This window comes from Bos javanicus, chromosome 3 (genome assembly GCF_032452875.1).
Source record: "Bos javanicus breed banteng chromosome 3, ARS-OSU_banteng_1.0, whole genome shotgun sequence".
Classification (NCBI taxonomy): Eukaryota; Metazoa; Chordata; class Mammalia; order Artiodactyla; family Bovidae; genus Bos; species Bos javanicus.
The window spans coordinates 99,802,025-99,815,268 of record NC_083870.1 but is presented as its reverse complement, the minus strand read 5'-3'; the positions used below and the strand labels follow the sequence as shown (position 1 = coordinate 99,815,268).

The 13,244-nt window shown below is 45.1% G+C and overlaps 1 protein-coding gene across 4 annotated transcripts in view; it reads right to left on the bottom strand.

Annotated features, from left to right (window-relative positions):
- Positions 1 to 13,244, bottom strand: part of MKNK1 (MAPK interacting serine/threonine kinase 1) — a 36,468-nt gene that overhangs the window by 14,596 nt on the left and 8,628 nt on the right. For 3 of the 4 annotated variants that reach the window (XM_061412090.1, XM_061412089.1, XM_061412092.1), the window contains 5 exons: positions 11,328 to 11,429; positions 8,786 to 8,883; positions 5,985 to 6,064; positions 3,995 to 4,068; positions 1,811 to 1,915 (listed from right to left, as the gene is read on the bottom strand). In XM_061412090.1, coding sequence (XP_061268074.1) covers positions 1,811 to 1,915; positions 3,995 to 4,068; positions 5,985 to 6,064; positions 8,786 to 8,883; positions 11,328 to 11,427 — 457 coding nt within the window. In that variant the 5' untranslated portion in view covers positions 11,428 to 11,429. The remainder of the gene's footprint in view (positions 1 to 1,810; positions 1,916 to 3,994; positions 4,069 to 5,984; positions 6,065 to 8,785; positions 8,884 to 11,327; positions 11,430 to 13,244) is intronic. The other variant, XM_061412091.1, reaches the window with a different exon arrangement.

The window sequence follows — 13,244 nt, the reverse complement described above, 5'->3', positions numbered from 1 at the left end:
CTATGCAGAGTACATTATGAGAAACACTGGACTGGAAGAAACACAAGCTGGAATCAAGATTGCTGGGAGAAATATCAATAACCTCAGATATGCAGATGGCACCACCCTTATGGCAGAAAGTGAAGAGGAACTAAAAAGCCTCTTGATGAAAGTGAAAGAGGAGAGTGAAAAAGTTGGCTTAAAGCTCAACATTCAGAAAACGAAGATCATGGCATCCAGTCCCATCACTTCATGGGAAATAGATGGGGAAACAGTGGAAACAGTGTCAGACTTTATTTCTGGGGGCTCCAAAATCACTGCAGATGGTGACTGCAGTCATGAAATTAAAAGACGCTTACTCCTTGGAAGCAAAGTTATGACCAACCTAGATAGCATATTCAAAAGCAGAGACATTACTTTGCCAACAAAGGTCCATCTAGTCAAGGCTATGGTTTTTCCTGTGGTCATGTATGGATGTGAGAGTTGGACTGTGAAGAAGGCTGAGTGCTGAAGAATTGATGCTTTTGAAGTGTGGTGTTGGAGAAGACTCTTGAGAGTCCCTTGGACTGAAGGGAGATCCAACCAGTACATTCTGAAGGAGATCAGCCCTGAGATTTCTTTGGAAGTAATGATGCTAAAGCTGAAACTCCAGTACTTTGGCCACCTCATGTGAAGAGTTGACTCATTGGAAAGGACTCTGATGCTGGGAGGGATTAGGGGCAGGAGGAGAAGGGGACAACAGAGGATGAAATGGCTGGATGGCATCACTGACTCGACGGACGTGAATCTGAGTGAACTCCGGGAGTTGGTGATGGACAGGGAGGCCTGGTGTGCTGCGATTCATGGGGTCACAAAGAGTCGGACACGACTGAGCGACTGAACTGAACTGATCTGAACTATGTGCCAGGCACTGTGCTCCACTGTTACATGTGTACAATACACACACAAGAGACATACAATTATGTAAGTGAATCGATATATATATAAAAGACCTAGGACAGTGCCTGGCACATAACAAGTGCTACGTGTTAGCTACTGTTGATGATGTCATTATGATCTCTCTTATTTCTCACCACAGCTCTAGGAGGGAGCCACTGTTACTGCGAGAGAACATAGTTGGTAAAAAAAAAAGGTGAAGCCAGAATTCATTTTTGCCATGGTACTGCTGTTAGGCAAATTTTAAAATGTATGTGATAGTAAATATATTTCCAGAAATGTGAAAAGATATATTGTGCAAAAATATTTAATTGACTACAAAAGTTCTAGATAAGGAACCATACACTTAAGTGTAATTCAAACAATAGTAGCCTGCTATTTACTATCACAATCAATGTTCAACAGATACCTCCAACTTACCATGTTAATAGAAAAATGCATTTCCCATTTATTGTGAACAAGATATAAAACTACACATATACTACCATGCCAATTTTGAAAAGAGAGATACAGGTGATATATTTTAAAACACTAGACTGAAAAATACCCAAATATTCAGCCTAGAATCTAGGTTGTATTATGCATGATTTTTGTATTCTTCATTAGTAAAGGAAAAGATCATTCACATACACACACTCAGACATCCCTTGTTCAACATGAAATCTATTTTTTCCCCTCCTTGCTCTTTCTCCTGCATCCCTAGCCTGCATAATAGCTCCACAACCACCTGCCATCCCCCTCAGAAGTGTAGGAGCCACCCTGGCCTGCCCCCTCACCGTCCTGGGTGTGCCTGCTAGCTGCACCAGCTCCCAGCCTTGTACCTGGCCTGCCCCTCTCCCTTGGCCCTCAGAGGCAACCAGCCCAACCCACGCACTAAGGCCAAGGCCCGGCTCACCCTTGGTGTGCAGGAAGTCAAGGGCGGCAGCGACATCCCGCACCACTCGGCTGGCTTCTCGCTCATTGAAGTGCTTCTGCTTCTGGATATGGGCCAGGATGGAGCCTGAAGAGCAGAGGGGGCAGAGAGAGCTGTCTTTTCAGGCTCTAGTAAGAATAGTACCTTCTCAGAGGCCAAGTTTTCAAAAGTTTCAGGTGGGGACACAGGCTTACTCATCACTGAATGTCCAGCACCAGTGTGGTATCTGGCACAGACCAGGTACCAGCACAAAACTGGACTGAACAGAACTGGACAGCTATCTTCTGCACCTGTCTATGATGAGTGCAGAAGGGCAGATGTGGAGCAGATCTGGCTTCTGAAATCGAAAAGAACTAAAAGTGACTCTACCTGGGGCTGGGGGCCTCTCTAGAGGAACTTTTCCTCCCTTGCATCTGAGCTCAGGTCCAAACAAGAGCACAGGCCTTCAGGTGGAAACGCCACACCTCTACTGGTTGTGTAAAGGTCTAGAAAAAGGGAAAAAACTGCTTTCTCGCCTGAAATTTCCCATTTATTATTATTATTGTTGCTGTTATTTTGTTGGCAATGGCTAATATTTATTGAGTAGTTGCTCTGTACCAAGCATTATGTGGTATTTTTTAAATAGATTATCTTATCCTCACTGCAACTGGACATAAATGTACACAACAGAGTAATCCTCACTAACCTGAAGCCAAGGAAGGTTAAGCAACTTGTTCCAGATCATGTATCAGTAAATGGTGGCGTCATCAGGACTCGAGCCCAGTAAGTCTGGCCCCGGGGCCTGGGCAGACCTCTCCTCAGCAGGACTTGTGGTTTGACTGCTTGGGGGATAGGATTCCCTGAGCCAACCAATCACTCTTTTTCACTCACTGAGTCTGGCCTCAGCAGAGCTGTGCTCTGAGTGATATGGCTACAGATGAAGCCGGCTGCATCAAGCATCTCAGAACAGGTAATTCACAGTGCTAGTGTCGCTGGGTGAAGTGGGGCACACACAGGCATGAGCATATGGCTTGGTTCCATGTGGTCTGTGTTCACCACTGGAAGCCAGAATTTCTGGCCTGAAGGTGCTCTGTGTCCTACAAATGGCACATGTTTACTTATTATCTCTGGCTTTTGAAGTGGGAAGAGGATGAAAGATCTTTCACTTGCCAGAGTAAACAATCAAAGGATCCCAATACACTGTGGAACATTCTGAGAAAACTGGCTCTAGGTTAAGTCTTGGGCTTGCTCAAGTCTTGTTTCCAAATTTGTTAAAAGGGAAGGTGAAGAGTACGTGTCTACAATAGCCCCCAGGACACCCAATTATTTTAATAATATTAACAGCTGACATTTATTAAACCTTTACTGCCCACTGGGCACTGAGCTAAGCATTTCACATGAATTATCTCATTTAATCTTGACAGTGTTCCAAGGAAGTAAGAGCTGTCATTTCCCCTATTTACAGATTACAGAGAGTACCATTTGGAAAGGTTAGATGACTTGCTCAAGGTCACACAGCTAGTAAGAGATGGAGCTCCCTTAACCACCTAGCCCCTCCCCGTGTAGACCTCCACTCAGCTCCAGACATCCTCCTAAACTTTCACCTTGCAAATGTGACCTAGGGATGGGCGAGTGATAGGGAGGGAAGGGGCTTCTCTATGTCAGAAAAGCAACTTAAATATATATTCCAGCGATCATGTGTGTGGGTGATGGCAGTAGCAGTGGTGGTCAAGAATGGCATCTTTCCATCTGCAGGACGGCACTTCTCAAGCCTCCTTTCTATCCTGGTCTGTGTCCTAAACAATGTGTCCCTCCTTCTCCTCTGGTGAGCCTTTTTGCACTTCGCAGTGTATGTAAAAGCTTCTGCCCCATAATTAATTCCATTAAATAGTGAATATGTCATCAAAACAATAGATTGATAAATTGATGATGAAATATATCTATATATGAGCCCTATTATAATAAGAAGGCATTTATAGAATGTACATACCAATGACATTCTAAGTCCTGCAAAATGCTAATTATCATCCTTCCCTCCGGCCTCCCTTCTCCCAAATCAAGGGCAGTTTTAAGTCCTTCATCCTTTTTATTAGCTTGACTCATTTTAGAAGTCTCTGGGATTCATGATGGATGATCACTACCCTGGGTCTTAATCAGAAGTCCGAACACACGCTCAACAGTAAGTACCTCCTTGCAATTTCTCAAAGACCAAGTAAAACCTTGTGTCGTCTTCAAAGAACTCAATCAGCTCCAAAATGTGCCTTAAACAGGGAAAAATAGGAGGAAAAGAAAAAAGGGAAAATGGTGTTATAGATTGAAGCTCACTTTTAAATAGACAAAAAAAAAAAACACAAACAAACAGATGCTCTGTAATGGACAGAAATCAACTTGAAATCAGAATGCTTATTAAAGACCCAGGTTTAAGAAGTAGCCAATGGTGTTAGCAAGATTCAGGTCACCTTATCTTTCCATAATGTTTAGTCTCTGGTGTTTTCACCAAGTCTGTGCTGTCAAACCCCAACCCTAAAACCCACTAGGTAGAGTTATAAAAAAAAGTCCCGGTCACATTAAACTGAATAAAATCTGCAGCCGACTGGAAGCAATTGCGGCTAATAACACTGAATAGTAGGTATGTATCCTGGAGGCAAGCAGCAAATAATTACTTGCCCTCCCTCTTGCCCATAAATCACGGGGCAGTATTTACATTGCCTGGAGAAAATGGAAACATCTGTCAAATAGACTTGGGGCCTAACGTGGGCACCGCTAGCCCCTAACTGCTAAGCGCTACTTAATGAAACGGCCGCATTCCCCGCCACCATAGCACTTGTGGCCTTCCCCGGTGAGCACTCTCTGTCTGCCTGAGCATTACTGCGCTCTGCCAACAAGGTCGTCTTGTAACTCAGTAGGGAAGCCACCAGCCTGGATATCAGAGGTGTTGGGGGCTTTTTTTCTTTTAAAGAATGAAATAAACCAAGTAGAGTCTGTAACGCTGAACTCAGAAGCTGCAGGGCTGAAAATAAAAATCTGTCTCTCATAAAAAAATGCTGACCACTTTGGGACAGACATCAGGCTTTTACTAGCCAAAAGGCGTCTGAATAAGATGGCCAAAATGGCCTAATTTGAAAGAAGATTGTAGAGGCAGTGCCTGGAGTTAAATCAACAGCAGCCCCCTTCTTCCAAGCTTAATGACAAAGCCATCAATACCGGCCACTGGCTCCCTGCTGACCCTGCCATGACAGGAGAGAGCGGGAAGCAGAGTCTTAGAGGTGACCCTGATTTAAAGCCACAGTGGGAGAGCCACTCATTCGGAGCTGGTGGTGAGCAGAATAAGATGGGGCTAGAGACCACCTTGGCCCAGTTATCAAGCAAAGAGTGTTAAACAAGGTTTCAGGACTCTTAGTAGTAGCTGAAAGTCAAAGTTGCTCAGTCATGTCCAACTCTTTGCAACCTCATGGACTATACAGTCCATGGAATTCTCTAGGCCAGAATACTGGAGTGGGTAACCTTTCCCTTCTCCAGGGGATCTTCTCAACCCAGGGATTGAACCCAGGTCTCCCACATTGCGGGTGGATTCTTTACCAGCTGAACCACAAAGGAAAGCCCAAGAATACTGGAGTGGGTAGCCTATCCCTTCTCCAGCGGATCTTCCTGACCCAGGTATTGAACCAGGGTCTCCTGCATTGTAGGTGGATTCTTTACCAACTGAGCTATGAGGGAAGCCCTAGTAGTAGCTGCACATATGTAAATATGCCAGAAAAAGAAAACAGCACAAATAGTCTCCATAGTTATCATCATCCTCATCTATTTACTAAAGCAGGTCCCTATAGATTTCTACCCGGCAACACTCAACCTACTTTCTACAGGTGCTTGCAAGAAATAAAACCTATTTTTTTCCCAAGCAGCCACTGATGCAGATTGCTCGCTCTTCTAACTTGCCTAAATTCCTGGTATGTACAGTATTTCAGCCTACACAGAAGACAGCTTCTTTGCTGCTGCTGCATCTCTCTGTCTCTCTCTGTCTCTTTTAAAAATTGTAAGATGGAAGGAGTTATATACAGTTGTGGGGGAAGGAGCAAGAGCTAACTGCTGGGGTTGGGAGATGGTGAGAAATAACCTCCTTTTCTGCAGCCAACCATCCCCCACAGAGAAGCAGCAAGTCACCTAACACTATACTCACTTGTTTCCTTGACACTGATAGAGCGTCTCCACCTCCCGAAATACCCTACTCCGACTGTGTCCTGCGTGTTTTTCGATGATCTGTGTGAAAAATAAAACTTGTCATATACACCCACCTGGTCAAAACACTCCCAACAGGTGCCCTCTGGCAGAGTGCAAGGCCAAATTCAGCCCAAATCCAGTGTCAAGCACAAGTCTGGAGTAGCCCATGGCGACGCAGGCACTGTGGTTCGGTCAGCAAAGCAACAGACTGGCCCCAGGACCTTCTAGCCCACCTGTTTGACTCTGGCCAAGTACATTGCCATCGAAGCCTATGAGGGTGCCACCCCAGCAGCCCAGGGGAGACTGAGGCAGCCAGCAAGACAAAGAATCAGCTCTCCCAAGCTCCTATTCTGAAGGCATCTCTCTCTGCCTTAAGGCTAAGAACTTACAAGCTCTACTGAAGGATCTTCTAGTGCTGGAGGAAGAGCAAGGGGATAAGGGATACAGTAAAGAGGAAATAAAGCTCCAACACCCAGCTCAGATGTCACTTCTGCAATTCTTCTGAGAACTTACCCTTTGGCAGGCATTGTATGAAGTCATTTAGGTACATAATCTCAGTTAATCCTTACAACACAATCCCGAAAAAACAGGCAGAGGTAAAGCATTTTGCCCACAGCTCTGCTAAGTGGCGGCGCTGCCATTCAAGCCCAGAACTGCTTCTAAAGCCCTCGATGTCCAACATCCGCTTATATCCTACACAACTTTGCTCAGAGAACCTGGAGGCTCTGTCTCTCCAATGATGCTGTGAGCTGCTCCCCCTCCCCACCTATACCTGGAGATGCCTGGCAAGTACTGACTGAAGGAATGGGCCAGCCAACAGATGAGCAGGGGGTTTATGTGGGGACTGGCTTACTCTGCACATCTCACAGACCCATTCAGAGCCCCAGATCACTGCAGGTAGAACCTATGAGCAAGTCTTCCACAGAGCTGGTACTGGCTGACAGTCCCATGTGTGGGGTGGGCAGACACTGGGTCCTTTATCCCAAGACTGTCACCAAAGACACTTCGAGTGTCTCCAATATGTAGCAGCACACACATCTACAACCAAGTGTAATTTTCTAAATAAGTCCAAGTTGGTTAGTAAACCAATGGACTCCAGTTCTGAGCTGTCAGAGAGGTGTGATTCTGGGGCACAGAAGCTATTCAGCTTGTTCGTTCATCAAGCAGATCACAGTTAGGAAGAAATTCCCAGCAGGCAACTATCCAGCATAGCTGGATGGCGTGATTTTCTCTGAGGAGGTAAACAGCTCTTGCTACCAGAGATCATAGGGGTGTGCAAAACATGGAAAACTATGAGAAGTTACAAGGGAGGCTCAGGACCAGAATATCTTGAAATTCCATTCCAAGAGTAAGACTCTAGGATTCATCAGTTGGATGGCTGTTATGCAAAGCCCTAATAAAATCAAGTATAGTGGAGCCAGGCTGGAGAAGTAGCCCACATGTGGGGCACTTTCAAAGAACAGGAGAGATGTGAGACATGGGCAGCACTGCTGAAACTGAAGCATTGCCATGCCCAGGTCTGGTATTTGCCCAAAGATGCCAGGGAGCATGGAGGAAGGGCAGCCTTAAAGAAGTAGTTCTGTCATCCACAAATGTATTAAATATTTGACAATCCATTTACATTTACCCACTTAGGCATATTTTTAAAAATTATTTGAAATTTATACTGATCTGTTTAGAACAAGGAATCAAGATAATGCTTTTGCTACCACATGAAGCAACACTCCAGCAAAAAGGGCTGTGGCTTAGCAAAAGTGTTCTCCTTTATAAATCCATCTGGGACTATGACCATTTGGTTAAAAGGAGAAACATATCTTTCAAAAGCCAGTTTGGCTGGGTTTACCCATTTGAAGCAGCAATGAGAGCTGCTGGCTCAGGTAGATGTCTTGAAAACTTTGGTGGGTACCTGGATGGTTCAAATTAACATTGCTGGGGCCTGCCCCAAGTTTCTGATTCAGCAGGTCTAGGATAGAGTCAAATAATTTCTGTCTCTAACAAGTTCCCAGATCATCAAGTTGCACTGATGCTGATAATGCAGGGACCATACTTTGAGAACCACTGCTTTAGATCCAACCCTTCTTTCATGTAGCATCAGCAAACAGAAGAGCAGAGGGGCAAGGTGAGCCACTCTGAGGTCATGTAGCTGGAAAATACTTCTCCTGCCCCAAAGCTGAGCACTTAGTCCTTGTCAACACACTGTTGTACATCACTTGTACAGCATCTTGTAAACTGTGAAATGTTTCTGCCTCTACCAGTTCATTTTTGTTTCCATCTTCATAACCACTCCATGAGATTGAAGGGTTGGTATAATTATCTTCCTTCTAGAAGTGTGAGAACTCAGACTCAAAGAGGTTCAATGACTTGTCCCAAGTTAAACAGTAGTAGTTTGTCAAAAAAGAGATTCAGATAGGCCTTCTAATTCCAAATCTGACTGTTTTCTGAAGCTGACTTCATTCACCAGAGGCACTGCCCTAAGCACTTTACACATATTAACTTACTTAAACCTCACAACAATACCATATAGGTTCTATTATTACACTCATTATACAGATGAAGAAACTGAAGGACAGAAAGGTTAAGTAACTTGTCTAATGTCTCACAGCAAGTAAGTAGAGAAATTACCGAATCCAGTGAGTACAGCTTTGGAGCTCCCATTCTTATTAAGCCACTATGCTGTGAAATGTAAAATGTATCTGGTTTAGGACAAGCTGGGACTCACTATCTGTAAAGTAAAGCCTGGCATCTATATGAGACACTCACTTTGACAGCATACTCGTTGCCATTCTGCAGGCTCACGGCAACTTGAACTTTGGCATTGGCTCCCTCTCCCAGCAGTTCAGAGGTCAGCTTGTACACATCTAGAGGTGAAATGGAGGAGAAGCATAACAAGATGAGTCACCCCTTGCAGAGAAAGAAAGAAGAGCAGCGTCACTTGGCTTCCCCTGTCTGACAGCGCAGGTGCTCAAGGACCCAGCAGTGCTCATTGATGAGAAAGGCCACTAGTGCTGCCGGCTGCCTTGGGACTCAGCTTCACGACAAGCAGGTCTCAACACAGGATCTTGTTCCTCATTTTAGAGATGAGGTCAGTGAAGGGGGTTCAATTCAGCACATGCTTCCCAAGTACCTACTGTGTGCCAGACAACTTGTCAGACTCACAATAGGGACAGAGTGAGGAATAAAACATAGTCCTTGGCCTTTGAGAGTCACAGTCTGCTGGGGAAGACAGACAGGTAAGTACACAAGTGAACCCCAGAATAAACCAGAGAAGGACAAAACACAGTAAGAAAAAAAAGAGCAGGGGAAGGGGAAGGTTAAATCTGCTCAGTGGATCTAGGGGATCCTCACAGAAGGGATGTGATCTGAATGGACATCATTCATTCACTCACTCATTTGTTGAGCACCTACCACATGACCAGTGCTAGGAACTGGTGATACAAAGGGGAATAAAGCACTGCTTTATTTTATACCACACATAGTGGAAGTCACTGGAGATTTCTGAGAAGTTTCCAGCAGTTGCCCACAGGAAACAGGAGAGAGAAGTAAGATGCAAACGGATGCCTCGAGGTTTTTAGAGTGCTGAGTCAGAGCGATTCTAACACAGCAATAGTTCTGGGTCAAAAGTATATTTAGGTGATCTCCCAGGCCCACAAAGAGCACAAGCTCTCTGAACCCCTTCCAAAGGAAGCCACAGCTCCATCAAGGTCTCTGCTGAGCTGACCTCTTCCTCCCCTGGCTACTGTTCTTCAGCTTTTTCCTCTAAAGGTAGCCTAGCATTAAAACCCGCAGAATACTGTTAACCATGAAATTAGATTTTATCACTTAGTTATGAGAAACTCCATAATTGCACAAGTCATCTGTGAATAACAGGAAATACTCTCTTGTTCATTGAAAGAGAAAGACCTTTTGATTTGGAAACTATTCTAAAACCCTTGGGACTTGTGTTCATTCCCCACTCTCACCCCCTCTGCCATACACAGACTATTGTTAAACACAAACAGACAAAACCTTACACTAAGCACCTTCTTGGTTCCATCACTGTTTGGTTTTACAGCTATTTGGATTTTAAATGACACGCTTCTCTCACAATGGATACTTGGAAAGTAGCAATATTCCTGACTTATAAAGGGTTTGTTGTAGGACCACGCTACAAAACAATCAATTCACTAGTTAGGTCTGCAGTGCTGGAAAGAGGGACCATACAGGGAAGCTATTTCAAGTCTCACAATGAAAGAAACAAAAGTAGATGCTGGGGGTCACTCCGTCATTTCTTGGTTACTCCTAGGAATAGCAACTGAGACTTGCAGGTGTGTCCAATGAGTCACTTCATCCCGTCCAGTGTCCAGTGATAACAGGACCAGCTCCGAGCCTGGTGCCTCACACACAGTGTTCAAAATGTTTGATGACCTGATCATGTCCCCTGAACACAATATGCACTCTTTCAATGGAGTCAGAGTCATCCAGCACAAATGACTGCAATCTCTAGGAGCTGAATTCTCTATTGATAGAAGGTTTAACTTTCTTTCTTTCTCTTTTTTGTCTGGCCATGCCACATGGCTTGCAGGATCTTAGTTCCCCAACTAGGGACCAGGCCAAAGTAGTGAAAGTGCGGAGTCCTAACCACTGGACTGCCAGGGAACCGCCTAGAAGGTTTAAGTTTCATTTGCAGCCACGGCCTTTGATGTTTCATCTTCCTCTGCCATGGCTATTCTACCTCTCGGCAGCTCCTCCAAGACTAGTTGAGGGAAAGATTACATCCGAAAAGGGGCTGAAACCTACCAGGCGACCTTGCTCCATGTGCAACTGTGACAGGCTGCCTTCTGTTCCCTGATGAAGCGCTCAGACCATTCAGAGGAGGCCCGTGCATCACCTGGGAGCTTTTCCCATCCTGGTGCTCTTTCTCTGTCACCCCCTTTCTATAAACCATCTCATCTTCGTCTTTTTTTTTTTTTTTTTAATTTTCTCAGCTTAAAAATGTATTAGTCAGCTAGCGCTGCCATATCTAGATACCACCGACTGGGTGGCTTAAACCACAGAAATGTATTTTCACACAGTTCTGGAGGCCATAAGTCCAAGATTCGAGGTGCTGTCAGATTTGGGGTCTATGAGGCTTATAGATGCCACCTTCTTGCTGTGTCTTCACATGGCTTTTTCTCTATGCTCATGTCTCTCACTCTTATCCTTCATGCCTATCACACGGAGAAACATGAAGCTGGCTCTAAGATCTATACTCAGGGCTACCAGGATGCTGGCATACTTGGGGAGTCAACGACCCAGCTCTAAGAGATCAAAGAGAGTGACCAACCTTCAAACTTTCCTGGCAAGGAATCAGTGGCCCGGGCCTTCCGCTTCTTCTTCTTCCTCTTGTCACTTTCTGCAATGGGAACGGGTTCACTGCTACCCATCTCTGGGAGAAGAGAGGAGATGGAAGGGAAATATCACTGGACTGATCAAGCTATAAGTAAGTTCACTAAGAAGAAAGAGGAACAGGGAGACCCAGGAGCTTTACACACGTGGCTTTTAAATATCTCTGAGGACTATTGATCTGTTTTGACCCAGGAGGCAAAACTAAAGGCAAACCATTATAGGAGATCATTAACTGTGGAAAGGAATTCAGACAGATGGGCTAGATTAAAATCGGATAGCAGAAGCCTGCTGTAACCAAGCTCATTAGCACATGGATTTAGATGTGCCCCCAAACTGAGCAATGAATCCATAAGCAGAATCCTACCTGTGACATCTTCCAGCCTCAGCACCAGAAAGGTAGGACCCAGGGAGCTAAGCAGAAAGGGAGACGGGTTTGGGAGGGGTCCATACATTGAAATGACATGCTCACTAACACTCCTGTGGATGTGCAAAGGATTCAAAAGGCCCTCAGTGGAGACTGCTTCTGTATAGGTACAACAGGGCAGGGGTTTGGTTTGAGGGTGGCCCTAAATTCCTTCATGTCCAAGAGCACAGGCTGGAGGGCCTGTGAGGCCCGGGGCACACTCTGCCTCCTTAGCTCTTTATTTCAGAGGATGCAGGTAGGGTCCATTCAGAAGTCTGCCGTTAACAGGTCTACGCTGTGTTGCTGGATTCAGTCATTTTACAAAAACATTATTATCTCTCCCTGGAAGGCACCTGGCTCCCCACCTTAAAGGGAGGATTTGTGAGGCAGGCATTTAGACATTGGACAGAAAAGGGTAGGGCCAGAGAAAATAAAGCAGGAGACTGAGAGGGGGAAAGAGAAAAGGAGGAATAATGAACCAGTGGCCAATCATAGTCCTGTTTCTAAGACACTCTAGTAAGGGCCTTCCCCTGTTAAAGATAAATTACTTATAGAACATGTCATGCCCTTGATCCAGAGTGGAGCCTTAATACTCTTTGCCTGCAGTTAGAAATAATAAGATTTCTCTCAAGTCTCTGGGTCTAAATCCCCACCAGGGTGATTAAACCTTTACATCCTTCTAAAATAGAGGCGCTCGAGTGCTGATGGGGTATACAATGTGAGAGACTTTTAGACCAACCTTCAATAAACACAGGCTTGGGTTGTTGGATTTCTTTTTTTTTTTTTTTTTTCCTGAGATTTTGAAATGGAAGCTGGCTCTTTGCCCACTGAGGGGAAAGGCCCACTCTCTTCTCAGAGGACCCCAGCTGAACACGATCAGAAAATTGGCAAGTCTGCTCAGGAAGACTGATTAGAGCCTAGGCATAGCTACTGTACACCGTTCTCAGAAGCAAGTATGCGACAGCCATTAGGAGAAAGCACATAGAACAATGGCACGTTTCAATAGCACAATCCAGGAAAACCTAGCTAAGCAGCCAACTGTCTGACAGCTCAATGGAGGTGCATTCTTCCTTCCTTTTTAGGATCTGCTGACAGCAGACTTTCATTTACATTTTAGAGTACAGATAAACACGTGAAAAAAGGAATCCACAGAGGATCGCCACTACTCTAGTTGAGAGCTTCAAGCACAGGATGTATCTGGACACTGCAACATGCTATGAATTTCAAAGAACTGAACTTAAATATTAGCACCCCAAGATCCATCCTCCCAAAGGGAGACTAAAAGGAAAAGAGATGCCCAACATAGTGAGAAATTCTACAGAAATAAAACACAGGGTCACTTATCTTCAGGACCCCAGGAAGGGGGCGCTGGCCAATGGGACAGCAGGCTGAGGAGGGACCACTGTCCCTCTTGCCCTGCCCTTGTGTGCAGTCCAGTGGCAAGCCCCTCCC